We start from the raw sequence: 21,025 nt of genomic DNA, 5'->3' as shown, positions 1-21,025 counted from the left end.
CTCCAGGCTGCAGGGCTGTTCTAACTATAGCACCCTTCCCTGGGGCTATGGACCTACCGAGAGATTTGGGCACAAAGGACCCTGTTTATGTGAATCCAGTTTTAGGCTTTCTGCTTACCATTTGCTTTCATTTCTGAAGAGAGGATTCCGGCCCCCCCCCCCCCCCCCCCCCCCGCCCATATCTGCAAAAGATTCCTCTCTGGAAAAAAAAAATTCTCCAAATGCAAAAGATTTGAGGATACAGACTACAAAAATCCTTTTTTTTTTTTAGTGAGGCAATTGGGGTTAAGTGACTTGCCCACAGTCACACAGCTAGTAAGCGTTAAGTGTCCGAGGCCAGATTTGAACTCAGGTACTCCCGACTCCAGGGTCGGTGCTCTATCTACCGCACCACCTAGCTGCCCCCCCCCTTTTTTTTTAAAATGAAAATGGTTTGTTGTTTTATTAAAGCATTAAAGTTGCTTGATGTCAAATGTATGCTTCAAGTCAAAATGTTCAATGTTTTGATGACCCCATTATTCACTTAAGTATCTATTCTTCTGATTTATTGACTTCAACTTGCCAAACACACATCACTGACATGTGGAGAGTTCTCTTCAGGACTTCCCAGAATCCCTGAGTTGGAGGGGACTTCAGAGGCCGTGTAGTCCAGTCCCTAGAATCTCCTTGTTTAGCTGCTGCTTCAGGGAGAGACCCCAACCCGGTCCCCTTTGGACCAAATGAGGTCACGTACATATGCACACACATATGGACATATAGACATGTACACACCCACACATGCCCTCAACATTTGTTGTAGTTGAGTTGTTTCTGTAATGTCTGACTCTGTGACCCCGTATGGGGTTTTCTTGGCAGAGAGACTGAAGTGGTTTGTCATTCCTTCCTCCAACTCATTTTGCAGGTGAGGAAAGTGAGGCAGACAGGGTTAAGTGACTTGCCCAGGGTCACACAGCTAGTAAGTGTCTGAGGTTTCCCTCTAGCATATATATACAGACATATACACATACCTACTTGCACACATACATACATAACAATATCTGTACATACATGCATATATTCACATATGAATGCTCTATGTATTATGAGAAAGAATTATTAATAATCAATATCTTGGGGACCCAGAGATCACCCCTTTTTAGCCCTCTCTTCCCTCCACCCAAAGATAAGCTCATCATATCTCATCTAGGTCAAACCCAACCCAAACCAAAGCTAGCTAAAGGAGCCTTAGGTGGAGACAGATTCTTTTGTCTAGATAAATTGAAGGATTTTACTGATGAGATTCAACCACATCTAGATGAAAGGATTTTGTCCTGCCCAGCTTGAGTGGGGGTCTTTCATTCTTTTCTCTGATGTCATCCTTGGACTTCATTCGAATATAACCCACCTCCAATTGCTAAGTGATGGACCAATTGGAAGGGTGTATAAACTGAGACCTCACCACCATTAGGGGTCTTTGGTCTGAGAGAGATGACCATAGACCTTGTTTTATTAATAACCCGCCAGCCATACTAATAAAATGATTAGATTATCCGGACACTATGTCTCTCATTATTTTAAGGGTCACAGTATGTATATGTGTGCATTATATATGTACAGAAGCATTTATTAATTACTGTTGTGCCAGGCACCATCCTCAAGGAATTCCCATTCTAATGAGGAGACAACATGCCAATAACTAGGTACAGAGAGGACATAATGTCTGTGGTAAGGCATTAGCAGTGAGCTTGTCTGATCCCTCTTGACTGAGTCATAGAATTATAAGGCAGCACACATTTCTGTGTATCCTAGAATAAGGTATTAAAATAAATTGTCCACTATTGCTTCAAGAAACCCAGAAGAGGGGCAGCTAGGTGGCACAGTGGCCCTGGGTTCAGGAGGATCTGAGTTCAAATCCGGCCTCAGACACTTGACACTTACTAGCTGTGTGACCCTGGGCAAGTCACTTAACCCTCACTGCCCCGAAAAACAACAACAACAACAAAAACAGAAGTGTGTGAGGCTGGTCTGAGGATGGTCAGGCTGTAGGAATGGCCCTAGGAGAGTGCTTCTTCACTGTAAGTTGTTCTGTTGCCTTAAGCACAGGTTGGCTGGTCTTTCTGGCCAGGATGGAGGTGTAGGTTCCTCCTCTTGGCTCTACTCATTTCTTACAAGGGAGCAGAAATGAATGAGTGGGAAGCAGTAGAGTTGCAAACAAACAAACAAACAAGCAGATAACGACACACGTGAGAAAACAAAAGATTAAGAAGAGAACAGAAATGACAACTTTGTTGTTACTTTGTTGTCAGATTTAATATGCACCTCAAAGCCAGATCACATCCAAAGTTTGTGGTTACCCAAAAGAATCCTCTTCTTCTCTCATTGGAATTGTGTGTGTGTGTGTTGATGTTTGTTCAATTCATAATAAAAATACATTTAAAAAAAGATCTCTCTCTTGATAGCTTAGAATTAGAAATTATGTGCTCTTTTTATTGACTAGTTATGTCTTTCATTTAACTGATGTTTTTCCATTTGTAACCCATTAGTTTGATATAATCAGTGAGATTAGTTATTTCCAAAGTGGAAAATAAACATGGAGAAGCCATAGTAATGTTGGTTTTTAGGGGGCAAGACCAGCATTCCTGTGGAAATACTTAACTCGGGTCTTTCTTTGCAGGTCCACTACCTGAGAAAGAAGATTTTCTGTCACTTTTTGCCACCGTCTCCTCCACCCTGGACAATGTGTCTGTAGGTGAATTCATTTATGGCGGGGGCGGGGGGTGGGGGGTTATGCATCAGTGCTGGTTGTGGGGTCGAGGCTGTGAAGTAGGATTAAGGACCAAGCAGAAATTTCAGAAGAGGTCCTTCTGGGCTTGGTTAGCTCTGAAGGAACACGTGTCACCACCCTACAAGGGAGAGGATGGGAGGAGGCAGCAGCTGCTAGTTAGTGGCTTCTACCTGTCTCTGGGCTCCATCCTTCTCCGTTTTCTTTGGCATCTCTCTGCATAAGACAGCCCTAGGAGGGCTGGATGTATCTACCCTCAACAAGCAGAGCCTGGGACCTGGGACCTGGGACCCCTAGAGCTGATGAGCTTCAGTTGGAGTGCACATGATGGGTAGAGAGAGAGGCTGGCTGGAGGCTGATAAGTGTCATGGCCAAAGCAGCTCTGGAAGACGGTCTCCTCAGGCAGAAAAAGGTTGCCTTCTTTCTGTACTGGTGGAGGGCCTAGTCATACTGGTGAAATCACAGATCCTTAAAGTCTCATAAAAGCAGAAGGCTCTGATAATTTTCTAGAAATGTCCACGGCTGAATGAGCAGAATCAAAAGATTTGGGACATTTGGGGCAGCCTCTTAGAACCCTAAGCCTTGTTTGTGTTGGTATCTTTCTTACAAAGAAGCGAGATATTCCTCCTTTTTTGAGGGGCCAGGTTTCTCCCATTGGTATTTTGCTTCCTGAACGCATTGTCTTTTATTTCCCTTTCCTGCTTGTGTCTTCTGTGCCCTGCTTTTCCCCTCTGCACAGGCTGATGTGGACTGAGGTTGTTTTAAGGGGTGGGGGGAATTAGGTGCAGAGGCCTACAGGTGGGCCGGTTCTTGTCCAGCCAGCCCGGTTCCTCTGTCCCTTTGCTTCATGCATGAGGTTAGTTATACTCTGGTGTGCTATATTTCATGGGCTGCATTCTGGGTCTAGTGAGATTTGGGAAGCTAGACACCTACGACTCTTCAAAGTTGATCAACTCCGATGCATGACCCAGCTCATAGAGTTTGCTGTATTTAATTCATTCTCCTAAGCCATCATTCAGCCTGGAAAATCACTTCAATGCCTGGGCATCAGAAACCCAATATAAAAAGAGGTTTTCATGAGGTTTTCAAAGACCCACCTCAGTACAAATACTGAGACCCAAGTTGCAATAAAAATCATGTTACTGTGCCATAGGCCAGGGCACGGCATGAGCTTTAAAAAACATGCCACCATGTGGGCTCCGTGAGGAAGGGCACGTTTGCCCTCCTGAAGCACGTAGGAGAGGCTCTGCTCTCAGACCTTCCAGCCTAGGGCACACCTTTTCACCTGGCCCAATGCGGCGGCTGTGGGACCTCTGGCTTCTCATTGGCCAGCCGCACTCACACCTCTCCCTGTCTCCCGAGGGAGGCTTCCCGGACAAGGGCCACACATCTTTTTCTGGGTATTTTTCAGCTCAAGTTATTTAGAACGAGAATTACCTTCTGGTATCGGAACAACTTTCGGTATTTTCAGGAAAGGGCCTTGACAGAGTAACGTGACATTGTGGTAACCTGCCTCACCCCTTCCTCTCCACTCAATGTCTTTTTCCAGCTTCTTGCTTCCTCTCTCTATGTAGCTGTCATCGGGACCCCTCATTCATTTGTAAGAGGGCAGCCAGTAGCATTTAAGGGAATACTGTTGAGAAATATAAATAAAACTGTGAGCTTGGCTAAAATGCCGGTCTTTCTTCTTCTCCAACTTTCCTTTTTTGGGGACAGTGATGTGTTGGCTTTTGATACCTAGATACAGATGCTCAGTGTTAAGAAAACCGAAAGGGAAGGGGATCATTTCATTTTTAGCTCCACTTTGGAAACGGGAAAACCAGAATTTTGCCATTTGAGTGAAAAGCCTTTTTTGATGTCTGGCCTGAGATTTGTTATTAAAATGATAAGCTCGGGGCAGCTAGGTTGCACAGTGGATAGAGCACTGGCCCTGGATTCAGAAGGACCTGAATTCAAATTTGGCCTCAGACACTTGACACTTACTAGCTGTGTGACCTTGGGCAAGTCACTTAACCCTTATTGCCCCCCCCCCCCAAATGGTAGGCTCTTAGATCTTGAGCCAGAAGAGTCTTTAGAAGTTGTCTAGTCTTTCCCCCTCATGTATATTTGAGGAAATTGAGCTTCAGGGGAAGTGACTTGCCCAAGGTCACACAGTAAGTGTTGGGTCTGGAACTTGAATTAATGTCTTTTGGCTCTGTGTTCACTCCAAATTTATCTTTCCACTTCACCCCAAATTAAGGAAGATCAGATCACCATGAGATGAACAATGCAATTTACATTATTTGAATACATTTAAGGCTCTGTGATTTGGGGGGATGTACCCTGGCTCTCACTTAGCTCAGTATTAGTGGTTGCCTGAGGCTTGTAGGGATTAGGAGGAGCCTTAAATCAGGACCGCATCACTTGTGCCATGGGTAGGCCTCTAACCCAAATCTTCCTGCCTCTACCATTTCTCTCATATATCCACAATGCACGATTTGTTGAGGATTTCTGAGTTTTTTATATAATTCTAGAAGCAACCATTTCTATTGGATTTTCCTTATAAAGAAACAAAATCATCAGTTATTTTCCATTGGTTGGATGGGAATTTTATTTTATCTACCTACCCTCACCTTCTAAGACATAAATTTGTGTTGGTATCATTAGAGAAGTCACTTGTCAAATTTTATTTTTATGTTTTTTTAAAATATAGAATGGACACAAAGTTATTTAAACATAAACATTCACCCCCCCAAAAGGAAGCTGGCATAGTTGAGCAGCTCTCTTTTTTTGGAAGTAGTTACCATCAAGGAAAGGAAGCTAACTTCTCAATTGCCTTTTAGCCCTAAGACCCTTTCTTAATCTCTTTTGGTATTAAAGAGCAAGCCCAGGGAATGTGATTCCTCTTTGGGATAAAAGATGGCTTTTCCAAATTGAATGTGCAAGGAAAGCTTTTCAGAATGGAAAACAAGATGAGATTTATAGGCAATATAAACATCAAGTTTGTAGAAACAGATAGTTTCAGCATCGAAAGAGATTGGAAATTAATGTCTTGGGTGATAGAGAATGTGACCTTTTCTCTCCCCCTTTTTTGTGGGATCTTTTAAATTTGAGTTTACGCCTCCCTAAAAGAGGAGGCATAAAAATCTCCATTGTATGTTTTAGTCTGTCATCAGAGTGATAAATCCTTTACAGTCAATTCCCTGTTTAGCTGTTTGATGGTGGGGAGTTTATATTGCATGCATTGTATTCACTCATTCATGTGTGATATTGGGATATTCTCCCCCTTCCCCCCTGCTATCCCGTTTCCTGATTCTGTCTTTCTGTCTCCACAGCAAGCCACCAGCAATGAAGTGGGAGCCGACGCCATCCCCTCTGTCACAGTGAAGGTATGGAGCGCACCCTAGGTGGCCACATGCCAGACGGCAGCACACATTTCATCCTGGCATTTTCCCTGCCAGTGGTTCAGGAAGTGGGCAGTTAAGCCTCCAGGGCTGGTCATGTTTCAGGGCCTTGTTCCTTCAGGCCAGGGGAGCAGATGGTCTTTGTCTTTAGGGGACAGATCTGACAAGGTTCCATTGATGGCCACCTCTTCTAGGTGGGTGTGACTGCTGTTGAGTTGAATTGGATGCCAGGTGTCGGCCTAGTGGCAGGAGTGGGCACGCTTCATTTGGCTGGGCCGGAGGCGTCAGCTGGTGGGGAGCCTTAGGTGCAGGTAGGGACAGGAGGGATTGCTGCCCACGCTGGCTCCCTCCCAGAGCATCCGACATTGTAAGGAGGCACAGAATCCCCCATAAGGTTGGCCGAGAACCTTTCTGATGACCGGGGCCTTCTGGGGCTGATTGAGATGTTCCTAAGCCACATCTGCAGCACTTGAGACAGATTATTCTTGTCTCGCCCTTCCATGAAGGGGACCTCAAGAGGAAGATGAGGTTGGGTATTCTATGGGCATTGGGCCTGGGCCCACCCTTAAAACCTCTGTCCTCACTCCCCTCCTCTGTCTCCTCTCCCCGCCATCCCCCCCTTGCCAGGACCTCTCCAGGTTGGACGTCCCACGGACCCCTCAAAGTCATTGTGTGCAGAATGGAACTCATCTTTCCCAGCATGCCTCTTTCTTTAAATTTCTTTCAGAGGCATCTTCGTACAGGTGGAGGATCAGGGGAGCTAGAACCAGGGGCTTTGAATGCAGACCCAGATGATCTGACCACATCTCTCTGCTGCTCAAAAACCGTCGGTGGCTCCCGAGTGTCTCCAGGAGAAATGGAAGCCTCCGGTCCTGCCCTTCGCAGCAGACTGGCCTCCTCTGGGCTCCACCCCCTCTGGGCTCTTTCCCTGGCTCCATGCCCTGGCACTTGCCGCCCCCATGCCTGAGGTGCTTACCTTGGGCTTCACCCTTTTACTCAAAGCCTTTCTTGGTTCTCTTCCCCGTGCCCCTTCTCCAGCCCCCATTGCTAGTGCCCCGCCTTCCTAATTACTTTGGACTTAACTACCTTGGATTCTGTGTGTGTTCTGGAAATTCTTATCTATGCCAGAGGCAGCATCGGGTAGTAGGTTCGAGTTCTGCCCCAATACATATTGGCTGGCTGACCCAGGGCACAGACTACAGAGCTGTAGAGAAGGCACCAATCAGGATGTGGAGAGGGACTTTGCTCACCTAGGAATTCTGAGGACACTGAAATCACAAGTTCACACCTATGTGGCCTTTGCCATTGCCCCCTCCTGGAGAGTTGGTACTGAATCTTTCTTTTCATGTGTATCCCCAGCACTTAGCTCAGGGGGGGAAGGACACTCCACCAATGCAGCTGATTGATCAATTGCTTCCTGACCCAGAGGCCGGCCCTCTGTCCACTGTGCCAGCTGCCAGGCCTTGCTGTGTGCATTTAGTGTATGGCCTGTAAGCATTACTCCAGCAGAAAACACATATCACGGCCCAAGCACTGGAAACCAGAGAATCCCGGATTGTGGCACTTCAGACCAAGCTTGTTCAGTGCTGGCTCCCTCTTCCCTCCCTGCCTGCTCCTGCTTTCCTTTCCCCTCTTTCTATCTCTCTTCTTTCTGTCTTCCTCTCTGTCTCCCTGTCCCCTTGTCTGTCTGTCTTTCTTTCCCCCCTCCTTTTCTTCTTCCCTCTCCCTCCTTCTCCCCCCCACCACATCCCTGCCTCCCTTTCCTCTTTTTCTTCCTCTGTCTGGCTCCCTCTCCCCTTATCTCTTTTGTTCCCCCCTCCTCTTTCTTCCTTACTCTTTCTCCCTCCTTTTCTCTTCTTCTTCTTCTTCGTCTTCTCCTTCTTCTTCTTCTTCTTCTTCTCCTTCTTCTTCTTCTCCTTCGTCTTCTTCTTCTCCTTCTTCTTCTTCTTCTCCTTCTTCTTCTTCTTCTTCTTCTTCTTCTTCTTCTTCTTCTTCTTCTTCTTCTTCTTCTTCTTCTCCTTCTTCTTCTTCTTCGTCTTCTTCTTCATCTCTGTCTCTCCCTCTCTCCTTCTCTCTCTCCTTCCCTCCCTCTCCCTTTTCTCTTCCTCTCTGTCCGACTCCCTCTCCTTTTTTCTTTCTCTCCCTCCTCTCTCTGTCTCTCTCCATACTTCTCTGCATAAACACATGTACACATGAGATGACTTGGATCATTGGTTGCTGCCCTTGGAGAAGGATGTCAGAGAATGAAGCATTGCCAGTTGGGTTGGTCTGCCCTGGATCCGACTGGTGGCTGCACTTGGGCTCTTTGTCCCTATGCTGAAGGCAGCCCACATGTGTAACTACTCCCCCAGCTCCTTTTTTGGTATTCTGCCACGGGAAACAAGGGTGGTCTTCCCCAGTTTTCTCTCCCCCAACTCCCAAATCCAATCAGGAGCTCCCTCTCCTTAATGCTACTTAGTTTAGAAGAGCATTAGTGGCAAGAAGTCAATTGCTTACACAGTAAAAACAGGGAGTTTCAGGAATGATTTGCAGCTGGGCTTCGGAGGGCAGACCCTGTTCATCTTGCATATTGATTCAGAAGTGTTTTTGTCAAAATCAGTGACCATCCCTGTAGAGTCCAAGGACCTTCCTGGATCACCTTGGCCAAGTCATTTCCCGTCTGTGTCCTCCTTTGGAAAGCGGAGGGGTTGGAGGGGATGGCCTCTGAGGTCCATTTCACTTCCAAATCTGAGTCAGTAGCCTTTGCCTCCTGTTCCCTCCTTAGATTTTCATGCAGAGCAGCAATAGCACATTTGTACAATGGACGGAATCCTCTCCTTTGCTCAAAGATCCTTCCGTGGTCTAGAATAGCTAAGTTGTGCACTTTGGCTCTTCGTGTCGGAGAGGCAGCATTGTTCAGAGGAGTCAGAAGACCTGGGTGTGAATCCTGGCCCTGCCATTTATGGCCTATGTGACCTTGGGCATGTCATTTCCTGTCTGGGCCTCAGTTTCCTTATCTGTCAAAGGATGGCTTTGGGCTCATTGACCCCAGAAGTCCCTTCTAAACCGATGGTTCTGTGCCCACATGAGGCTTATGCAAAACCTGTAGGATGATGGCACCCCAGGGACTTCCTCATTTGACCTGACAGTTTCTCTGAGTCCAGCCATAAATCTCTCTTTATGGTCATGTATAACAACAGCAGCCAAGATGTGTAGCCTTATATGTTTCCAGGATAGTAAATAAATCCTCTTAATTGAGGCCCTTTTTTCCATCCGTTCCAAGTGAGTGAAGATGAGTCTACCTTCAGTTTGGGCTCGTGATGCGTGACCATTGATCCAGGCAACCAGGAAGGACTTTTGGCGTAATGCTTGTATAACGAGGATGGAAATGAAGGATCGTGTTTCCTAAGGATTGTATTTCAGTTTGTAAGGGAAGCTAGAAATACCATGGAGAAGCCTTAAATTATCCTCCCCCTCCCACTCCTGTAACTTCTCCTCCTGCTCCCCAGTTAAAAGAGAAGATTTACTCTTAAGCCGAGTATTGGTTCATTTTTCGGAGCTTCTGCCCCTCTTCTTTGATACTGTGGTTACGTCTCCGATTGCCCCTATTTAGGCTCAACATGTTGTTGGCACCCAGTAAATCAGAGTATTGTAGATAGCACATCACATGACACGTGTCAACCAAATGCCCAAGTGTAAACCCTTTTTGGATGTGATTCAGCATATTTGGGTGGGGAACAGCAGTAGTAAGTACCATAGCTAAAGGTTCTCCCGTTTGTTTCTTGCGTTCAGGCATTTGGCTTTATTATTTTAAGGCAGAGAAAGTGTGGATGGTTTAATTTAGTTCCGGTGGTCGAGCGCTTGGCACACAGTTGGTTCACTTTGGTTTTGCAGTTGTTTGAAGGAAGGCAGCGACCTGCCCATGTGACTGGTGGGGCTCCCTCCACCCACAGTCCATCAGGGTTTGACTTCTGGGTCGAAGCGTTGTCTGGAGTGATTAGGTGGTCTCGAAGAAGTCTCTCTTATGGCATACCAGGGCCCATGGAACGTGGGGCACTGGAGCCGCTTTCACTGGTCATCCTGCCAATTTCCATGAGCTTTTTGTGTTGTTTTTGCTATAATGGTTAGTGCAGATATAACGTGAACACTTACCAGAGCTGCTGAGGTTTATGGAAGGAAACATGCCTTAAAATTAATACAGGATATTTCCAGAATCTAATGGTGTGCATCAGTGGGCTCAAACTCAAATAGAAATGGATGCCTCTAATCCATACAGAAGGATTCCTGTGGGCTGCCTATTGACTTAGTTTTAAAATGTAATATTATCTATATTTTCTCATATTTTCATTACTTTGCTCAGTGTTTCTCAATTACATTTTAATCTGGTTTGGGCCTCACTTGGGAGTGCTATGGACCACATGTGGCTTGTGTGTTTGACACCTCTGTTGTACATCATTCCAAATTATCCATTTATTCTTCATTCCATAGACCTATGTGATTCATGTGAAAAAGCTGAAAACCCTTCCCCCTTCCCTATCCACCCCCTCCAAGGAAGGCATCACAGTTGGAGTTACATCGTTTTTTGTTGTTTTCAGTCATTTCAGTTGTGTCCCACTCTCTGTGACCCCATTTGGGGTTTTCTTGGCAGAGATATTGGAGTGGTTTGCCATTGCCTTCTCCAGCTTGCTTGATGAGGAAACCGAGGGAAGCAGGGTTCCCCAGCTAGTAAGTGTCCGAGGCCAGATATGAACTCAGGAAGAGGAGTCTTCCTGACTCCTGGCCGGCGCTCCGTGCACTGTGGCACCACCTTGCTGGCCCTGAGTTCTGTGATAGAATCAGGCAAAGGGAAAGCTCAGGAGGGGAGCATTTCCATGTTTTGGGGAGGAGCAGGGTTCGGCTCCTTGGCTTTTGAATTTGGAATGGTTAATAGAAGAGGCCAACAGGGAAAACGCGCCATCTTGGAAATGGCAGTTAATTCAGTGGAGAAGAGTATAGTAGGTGTGGGCACACTGAAGTCCAGTACAAAAGAAGGCTCCCAGAGAAGTGGGGGATGGATATCATCAGAGAAATGAGTGGCCAGGAGAGATAGGAGCAGCTGGATCCGCAGTGACCAACCTGTGTGATCTGTGAGGTCAGCAGATGGAAGCAAGGCCTGAAACACATTTATGGGCTCCACCAGTGGAATTAGGGGAGGATGGAGATGCAGGCTATGCTGCAAACACTGGAGGAACTGTACACATCGATGAGACCTCACCTCCATCCAGATCCGAAGTACTGTGTGCAAGGCACTGTAGGAAGGGCTCTGTCCATAGCAGAGGTGAAGAGACTATAATCCTGGCCTGGGGAGCTTCCAATTGACCAGGACAGTGAGAGGAGCCCAGACCTAAGGATGGTTCTAGGCAGAGTTTTTGGAGTACTGGTGAGCTAGGTTGTGGCAGTGGGGCTGAAAGAGAAGTGAGGATGGGGGAGATGTTGTGAAGGTCGAATGATGAAAGAGAAAGGAGATGCCTTAAACAGTGATGATACCATTAAAAGAGATCGGGAAATCAGGCTGAGTGTTTGTCCTTGAGATAAAAATGAGGAGAAGTTCTGTGTTCCTGAGTGACGGGCAACACTTAGAAATGCTCACCAGTTACTAGGAGCAGCAAATAGCAAGAATTTGTGATACTTTGTGTCATAGATGCTTGGAAGAGTCTTCATAATGTCAACAATATCCCTCATGGTTGTTTCCTGCTGTTCTAGTGTTTCTAGCCATTGGCCGTGGGCCACACTTTTCCCACTGATGTTTCTCCATTACCTCCTAGTGATTACTTGGTGCTAGTTTCTCCCTCAGTGGCAGAAACACTGATGCTTAGAGATGAGGTACAAGTGGCCATGCCAGACACTGCCTGTTGTGGCTGTGAGTCCAGGCCCTGTAGAAGATTGGAGAAGCTCATCACCAGAAGGTTGACTACCAAGTGGTGATTCCTTGGGCAGATCCATAGATTTGCAAAGACCTTCTGCTAAGATTTGGAAAGGTTGTGGTTTGTGTCTTGGAGGAAGATCCACTATGGTCAACCTGGGACTCTTGGATCTTTGAAGTTTTCATCTGAACTAGCCCAGAAACAGCACTGTTTTTGGTAAATACTCTTATCTCCACTTGCTTTTAGGTCATGATACAGAGCCGGCTAGCACTGCAGAAAACCAAGCTGTCTGTTTATGTTGAGCCTCCATTAGCATCCACCTGTGATCACTTCATTTTTGATTCCCTAGGTAAGTACCCACATCTGTGTCTCATCTTCCCAGGAAGCTTGTGAGCTTCTTAATGTCAGGCCCCAGGCTTTGTACTCTGCAGCCCTGAATACAGTGATCAGAGCTCAGAGAATGATGGGCTATGGGGCCAACGTTGAGCTGAGCAGGAATCCTTAGCATCATGTCCGCCCGTTGGTCACCTGGGCTCCCTGGAACACCGTCGGTGAGTAGGACTGTCTCCCAAAGCAGTGAGTCCTTCACTCAGATGGTTAGGAAGTGTTTGTTCCTTGCAAGCTTAAACTTTCCCCCGGGGACCTCTTCCCCTTGCTCTTCTTTCTGTCCCAAAGCCAAGCTAAATACGTTTGATCCTTTACGATGACCCTTCACCCACTGAGGACAGCTGCTGTGTTCATGTCCAGCCTGTCTCTAGGGGTGTTTAGGTTGCCAGGTGGCTAGGAGGCTGGGCCTGGAGTCAGCGGTGCCCAAGTTCAAATCTGGCCGGGCGAGTCACATCAATTCTGCCTGGCTCAATTTCCTCACCTATAAATGGGGGATAGTAATAGCATCGACCTTCTGGAGTTGTCCTGGGGATCAAATGAGATGATCGATGTAAGAGCTCTCAGCATAATGCCTGGCACATAGTAGGCATTATGTAAGTGCTTCCTCCACTCCCTTCCCCTTTTCCCCTCCCCCAAGTCTTTTTGTCTGAAAGCTAAACATCTCCAATGCCTTCAGCTGAGTCCATGAGGCCCAGCTTCATACCCCACTCCCATTCCCAGGTCATCGTCCTGGGGGGCTCTCACTTCAGTCTGCCAATGTCCTTCTTCAGATGTGGTTTCCAGAACTGAAGAAATTCCGCCACAGAACACAGGGATGGTTTCTCCTCCCTTCTGAACATTAAAATGTTGTTAGTGCAGCCCAGGCTGGTTCAACACATTCATCTACATCTGTATCTTTTCTGTCCTGTTGTCCTCACTGATGTATATGGTGCCCACAGCCCAGCCAGCCCTCGTGGGCGCTTCTCTTGACCTTGGGCTTATCCTGTTTCCCCTTCCTCCACTTGTACAGCTGATGTGAAACATCCACATGGAGGGTTTGATGACTCTCTCATTGGGTTCTGCCTCAGTAGCCTTGGTCCATCATTTGAATCCCTCAAGACCTTTTAAGATGCCAACTTTGACATCTCAAGTTTGGCTGTCTGTGCTTGTAGGCTGGTCATGCCCATCACTTCTGCCTCCATCCAGGACATTGCCCGTAGCACTGACCTGATGCTCTCTGGCCAATGGCAGAGCCTCACAGTGTTCCGGCAGAGACCTCCCTCCTTGAGGAGAGGGACCCAGGAGTGTTTCCAACATGTGTGGGGCATTGTCTGGTCCCAGGTCTGCTAGTTGTGTGCCCCATGGTCAGTCACTTGATCTCAGTATCTTCCTCTAAAACGAGAGCAGTTATGCATTAGGCATTTCACAGGGCAGTTGTTTCTTTCTAGCCCATAAAGCCCCGATGTCTTGTGGGTCCTCGGCCCGAGGATGAGCTAACTCGTCTTCCCCGATATCCTGATATTAAGTGGGACACAGGAGTGCCTGCCATCCCCTGCAGTCCTCAGAGGTGGCTGCCAGCACCACAGCCTCCTGGTCTCTGCTGTAGATCTTGTACCAGAAGAGCGTCTCCTCACCTGAACTTCTCTGGACAAGCTCCAGGGCAGCCCATGGCCTCCCAGGAGCTTCCCTTGCTGTGCTGCAGCAATTCCAGTGGTTCCAGTTTTTCCTTAAGTTAGGTCTCCCTTTAATTCTCCACAGCTTCTCTCCTTTGCTTCTCATTCAGGCCTTGGAGGAAGTTGAATTAGTCTTTCCTGTGACAGTCCTTGAGATATTTGAAGGTAGCTCCCGTGTGCTTTCTGTTTCCCTTCTCCAGAGAATCGTCCCCAATGCCTTCATCCTGTCTTCATGGGCATAAACTTGAGACCCTTCACCATGTCCGTTGTCTTCTCTGTGCCTTCTCAAGATCAGTAGGCAATCAGTCCATGAGCATTTATTAAGCTCCGGCTGTATGTCCGGCGCTGCAGACACAGATGCAAACAAGGAGGCCGTCTCTACCCTGCAAGAACTTGTACTCTTAGAATGTAATGCACGGAACTAAAAACGATGCTTCTGATGGGGTCCTACCTGATGCTCTTGGGGTTCAGGGGGGTTGGAAGCTGTCTACACTCACTGCCTCCTTTGCAAGCCCTTGAGCTCTACCTCCTGACCTAAACACTCATCCAAGCCTGCTCTTTCAGAGGGACTCGTGAAGTTTTCATGGCCACATTGGATGTTTTTCCTCCAGTCTTGATCCTTCTGGACCCCACCACAGCATAGACTGCTGTTTCTTCCCAGGGGTTCTCTTGGTTCTCGTCTCCCCTTTGCTGAATCTTCAGCCACGTTCTGCCCCCTGACCATGGGTAGACATCAGAAGCCCTCTTCTTGTATAACACCACATTCATTCTTGGTGACCTTGTCAGCTCCCGCAGACTGAATTGTCATCTCGTTAGCTGACCCCCCACATCTCTGTCTTTGGAGGTTCAGCTCAGTTTCACCAACCGTCCGGTGGATTTTTTGGACTGGGTGTTCTGTAGACATCCCACCCTCGGCAGGTCCACCTTAGATCTCATCCTCTTCCCTAGACCCACCCTTCTTCCAAGCTTCCCTTTCTGTGATGGGCACCACCATCCCTCTCGTCACCCAGCTGGCAAACAGGGTATCATCCTGGAGCCCTCATTTTCTCTCAAGCCACATCTCTGCCTCACATCCATCTCCATCTCCCCACTCTCATGTCTACTCCCTTGGTTGAGGCCCTCTGAACTATTGCAGTGGCACCTCATTGGTCTCCTTACCTTAGGCTGTTCCCATCTCCATTCTTTGCTCTGTTGACCGGTGGTTCCTTTCTTATCATCAGTATCATTACAATTAATGTTTCCAGCTTGACGTCACCGTTATTTGCCCCAACGTCCTTTTCCTTCCCCCAATGATTTACCCATTCCCTAGTAAAAGAATAAAAAAAGTTCAACAAAAATAACCAACACATTGGGAACATCCCACAGAATGTGCGGTGCCCCATACCCATCTGCGATTGTCTGTGTATATATACAAGGAGAGATGGAGGCATGTGCTCCCTTCCTTTGCAATCTCAGATCGCCACATACGCGTGCCTCATCACTGTTTTGGTGCCGAGTTTCTGGTTACAGTTCTGATTGTTTTTGTGCTGACCTTCTGTGTTGTTGTAATCATTGTGCACATTATTTTCTTGATTCTCCTTACTTACTAGTGTGTCATTTCACTTAAGTTTTCTCATGCATCTCTGTGCGTTTTTTCCATTTTCATTGTTTCTTGCAGCCTGATTTTTATTTCACTCTATTCAAGTGCCGTCATTTGTTTAGTTCTCCCAATCAATAGGTTCAAAACAAGATACCTAAAACATCAGTCTGAGCCCATCGCTGCCTTGCTCAGTAAGCTCCCATGGGCCGATACCTCCAGGATCAAATGCAAAACGTGCTTTGTTTGGCTTTCCCGACCTGGCTCTGACTGACTGTGCTAGCCTTGATGCTAATTAGTCCATTTGACACACTCTTTGGTGCAGCCAAACTCTGTCTCCTTTCTTGATGCCTTTCCCCCATCCGTTGTTTCACTCAGAGCTGAGCTCAGACACCACCTTCTACAGGAATCCTTTCCTAATCTCAGCCTCCCCCTCCCTGTCTTCTCTCAGAGCTGCTTCTCCCTCTCCCATCAATTTCCTCCTATTTAGTTTGTAAATCCTTGTTTTATCTATATCTTTATGTGCACATAGTGTGCTCCCTAGAGAATATAAGTGTCTTGGGGACAGCGCCCTTGTTTTAGCAGAGGGAGGAAATACCAGGAAACTCCAAGGCCAGACCACCTTCCGCTCTGCTCCCCCACCTCCCCTAGACCAGGGCTGTGGATCACAAGGGTAGGGTTGATGTGAATGGGATGGGCCCTTTTCTGGGTAGCCCAAATATACTCGCTTCCTTTTATAAATTTCCCTCTCGGGATCATTTTACTGATGAGGCAGCTGAGAAACAGATTTAAGGGACTGGTCCAGGGTGACTAGTCTGACATTTGGCTTTGGAGCCAGTTACCTAGCCCCAGGAGATGAGGGTACTTCTGAGCATTAGCTGTCATCTACATGGGAACGCATTGTACCCTACGGAGTGAGACAGGAACAGTTCTGGAGCTGGCCCCTGGGTTTTGGGGGAGGCCCAGGGCTTGGCCGCCATCTGTCAAGGGGACGTTGTCTTTTCACGGGAGTCCTGCTCTGCAGTGAGACCTTGAGGGCAGCGGTCAGGGTTCTGGGTCAGGAGCTCACTTCTTCACTTCGGAGGTTCTTTGGGCTTTCCTGAAGGCCAGATGGATTATTTCTGCCCCTGACGGGGAATGAATGTCATTAGCATGTCATCTCCTGGTCTCCCTAGACATTTGACCTTTCCGTGTGTCTGCTGGTTTCCTACTGGTTTTTGGTTACTTTGGTACAGATGTATTTATTTAAAAGGAGGATCTAATTTTTTGACTCCATCGCACCTTTCAGACTATAGAGGATGTTCTCATTTCCTGTCTTTCCCACATCTTAGAAGGGCACCTAACGAGGTAGAGAAGAAAAAAGACTGTTAGAATCATCTTCATTTTAAATACTGGAAAATGTGTTGGCTCTATCCAAAGGCCTCGCTTCTTTCCTTTTTCTTTCCATTGGTGCAGAGCCAGAGATTGTGAAAACCATCAGCTTGTCTGTGTTTCTGAAAGGAAATTACCTGCCTTCGGAACTGGAAGGCACCGCCGTGGCCTCTTATAGCATGCCCACAGGTAAGCCGGGACTTCCCAAAGAGACTATGAAGCCTCACTTAGCTTTCGAATGAATCATAGGAGGGATTAAAATGCTGTGGAGGAACACATTGGTATGCACCGAGGCTGCCTAATATTGGTTTTTCTGATCATGGGATTAGAGAGGAAGATGGTCGGCATTTCCATTTCTCTCTCCTGCTCTGTTATTTGATCTTTAGGGTTGTTCAGTGATGTAGGTAAGACCAATATTAATACCCTCATTTTAATGATGAGGATTCTCAGCAGCCCAAGAGTGATGTGATGTGCCAAGTCACTGAGCTAGTATTGTAGATGGGATTTGAACTCAGGTCTCTCCAGTACTCTTTGCACCCTCCATCTTCTCTGCGACATGTCATCCCTCAATTCTTGGTCCCATGTGGATAGATGTGCAGGTACACATGCCTAGACATGAGCAAAGGCAGTAAGCCATCTGCTAACACAAATTTTCCATGGTTATTGTATACATTTAGAGAAAAGCCAATCTCCTCTTGTTTTCCTTATAGAAAAAAAGAGATTGCTTCAAGGGGGAAAACACTGCTCTGAAATTGTAAATGTCTAGATGACTTTAAATGTAATGCTGATAAGTAACCACAAGGGGGCATGAGAAGACACGAGCCCATTGAGGGATGCTGGGGCCTGCCCTGCATCTCCCCTCACCCTCCTCCAAGTTGGCTATTTTCACATGCCCTTAACTGTTTCTGGAGCCCCCTCCCCACTACTGTGAGGACTCCAGCACATGGGCCTCTGAGCAGCTGGGCCTGGGCATTGATAATTGACCTTTATGTCTGACCACGCTCAAGTCTTTAAGGAAAGGCCTCTTCCAGCTTGGAGTTCATAGTTTGGTTGTGTTTCTGTAAACTTCGGGCCCTTCCAGATTAAACTGTCACCAACTTCGCATTCGCAGAGTCTTATTTAATGAGATTTTACAGATGCAGTCAACCCTGTTACTTAAGGATGAATTATTTGCTGTATGTAATACAGCAAATATGCTTCTCCATCTTGCTGCTGCACTTCCATAAAGAGAATCAGGAAAGGAGAGAGAGAGAGTGGAGCTCTGTTACTCCAGATATTCACTAACTAGATAAAATAGAAGGGTGGGACTAAAACTAACTTTGGATGTGAGAGACTTGGGTTATTTGTCAGTTTCTTCCACATTAGTATTGGAAAACCAAGTACATGCAATGTGGTGCCTTGTAAATGGGGTGTCTTTGGGGTAGGCTGAGTTTAGCTTGTTTCTCCACACTGATAAATATTAGATTTGTTTTGTACTTTTACACAAGATCATTTAATTTACTGTCTTGTGTTTCCTTCTCCCCACCCACTCTCCCCCCGCCTTCTGCCTCTGATTATAGACCTCAATCCAGATGGTAAGTGAAAAGAAACGTTTAAAAAAGTGACTTATCAGAACTGACACTTGGTTGGGCAACAGATGTAATGTCGTGCTATCAGGACATGTGTAGGGACTATAGCCTTTAAGTTTCATGCTTCTTGAGGAGGATGCCTTGCCTGGATTCTTCTGGGAACAGGATTACAAACCATGGGAAAGAATGGAGCTAGAGATTCAAGAAAGAGTCGTCTCAGAAAACAAAATAACCCAATTTCTCCGTTCTGAAAAAAGTTAGCCAACAATTGTGAAAATGGTGAAAATTGATCCGTGCTGATTGTTTGCCTGGGTCTTTGTTGACTTTGGTCCTTGGAAATGGAATCTGCAGGTATTTCCTGTACACATAGTTGCTTTTATCTTGCCTTCCACAGACACAGATTTCTTTCTCCCCTGTATTCTCTGGGCTGAGTCCCTTGACTTGGCCATAGAAGTTTCCTCTGAAGGTCATCCCATCCCAGATCCTCCAGAGTTTGGGAGGTCTTTCTGAAACTTAGACTCTCTGACTTTTAGAACCCATTTGAAGAGAGGAAGCTTTAAAAGATGGATTTCTTAGTGTTGGGTAGCATTTATAAACAGAAGCATTCTGAACCTCATCGTCACAAAATGGGCCCTGTGGCTTATGTATTTTTTTCTTTTAAAGTTTTTTTTTTTAATAAATCAAGAATATTTCTGAAGGATGCATTTTTCACTGTAGATTCAGCTTTGCTGGTCTACTGGGATTAAAAGGCTAAGCAGTCACAAATTAGAAAATCATAGCACCTGGGAAATGCCCCTTGGTACCTGTCCCTGAGGCTGCTTGCCCATCTGAACTCTGATCATGGGAGTAGATTGAAAAACAGCCCACACTGATGTGAAGGACAGCATGGTTTAGATGTCTTAATACCCCAAACACCAAGCTAAATGGGACCGTTTTCTTCTGTCCTTGTGGTCGTTTAAAAGACATGATTAAATTTGGGGGAGTAAAGTTTAAATGCTCAGACCCGCCTAGATGGCAGACAGTAAGACCTTGCTTGTTCATGTCTCGCATGCACATGGGGTTTTACGTTTCAAAGCCTGAACCCTTTAGAGGCTTGATCTGTTCAGCCTGTGATAGAGCCAAGTAATCCTGCTTTGACATGAGGAAAAGGAGAGCGAAACTGAGGCTTTAAGTTGTCCCATAAGAATGATTTGCCATTTTGGGGGTGTTAAAGTTACATGACACGGACAGTGCAAAATATGACTGGGGATGAAGTACAGTACACTGTGGGAAAATACAGAGATGACAGGAGTTCTGGCTTCCAGGCAGTGCCATCATGGCTTGGGCAGCTTTTGTCTTCCATTCACAATTCCTCCACCTGGCCCCTCCAAGCGGCTTTTGGAGAGAGGGAGATGATGAATGTAAGGAGGTCTGTCGATATTTACATACACATGTACAGTATCCATATCCTAGCCATAGCATATATAAAATATTGGAATGTATCTATCAGCAGATACATTATATACATTTATATACACATACACACATTTATATGGAGGTAAAGAGGTATAGATTGTATCTGAACAACTGAGAAACACAGGCCTTTCTCAGTTGTTTAGACATAGCTATATCAGGGCAGCTCGGTGGCGCAGTGGATAAAGCACTGGCCCTGGATTCGGGAGGACTTGAGTTCAAATCTGGCCTCAGACACTTGACACTTACTAGCTGTGTGACCCTGGGCAGGTCACTTAACCCTCATTGCCCCATAAAAAAAAAAAAAAAGACATAGCTATATCACATACACCCCTACCTTCATATATATATATATGTAGGTATATATATATATATATATGTAGGTATATATAAATGAATACATGTAAATGCATAGATGTGATATATAATATATAAATGTATACAATTTCATGTATTAATATCCAACATTAATATATTAATAAGTGCTTGGTTATAGTACCTTATAGAATTCCAAAGTATTTCAAATGCTAGGTTCAAATCCCTTATATATACTACATGTATTACATATAGTATATATGTGTGTGTATGTGTATATATATGTATATATGTGTCTGTCTGTCTTTATCTGTCTCTGTCTCACCCCATATTCTCACCTGCCGTTTTATAGATATATATATATATATGCATATATAGATATGAAATATCTATACATGTATATGTTTTCAGCAGTTTTTAGATCTGCTTCCTGTTTGACAGTGATATTGGACTTACTAGTGTGACAGATGTAATTAGTATTTTGCTTCAGGAAAAAATAATCTGTCTGAAGATAATTTTGATGTGAAATTTTCCTGTTAAGTGTTAAATAAGTGATTGATAATTACAAGATATGCTCATCCATTTGTTCTGGGAAGGAAACTGTTGGGGTGCTCAGTTGTGACGATGTGGGGGAAGAAGTATAGTGCTAAGCACAATGACGTATTTTGGGAAAAAATC

General features: G+C 45.9%; 1 protein-coding gene across 2 annotated transcripts in view; it reads left to right on the top strand.

Moving 5' to 3' along the window:
• The window catches only part of BBS9 (Bardet-Biedl syndrome 9), a 349,441-nt gene that overhangs the window by 133,823 nt on the left and 194,593 nt on the right, over positions 1–21,025 (top strand). The window contains exons 11-15 of one of the 2 annotated variants that reach the window (XM_043979233.1): positions 2,654–2,724; positions 6,076–6,129; positions 12,273–12,375; positions 17,097–17,201; positions 18,572–18,586. In XM_043979233.1, coding sequence (XP_043835168.1) covers positions 2,654–2,724; positions 6,076–6,129; positions 12,273–12,375; positions 17,097–17,201; positions 18,572–18,586 — 348 coding nt within the window. The remainder of the gene's footprint in view (positions 1–2,653; positions 2,725–6,075; positions 6,130–12,272; positions 12,376–17,096; positions 17,202–18,571; positions 18,587–21,025) is intronic. The other variant, XM_043979234.1, reaches the window with a different exon arrangement.

The sequence above is a fragment of the Dromiciops gliroides genome, chromosome 1 (genome assembly GCF_019393635.1).
Source record: "Dromiciops gliroides isolate mDroGli1 chromosome 1, mDroGli1.pri, whole genome shotgun sequence".
NCBI classification, from domain to species: domain Eukaryota; kingdom Metazoa; phylum Chordata; class Mammalia; order Microbiotheria; family Microbiotheriidae; genus Dromiciops; species Dromiciops gliroides.
This window is presented reverse-complemented; position numbering and strand designations above follow the sequence as displayed.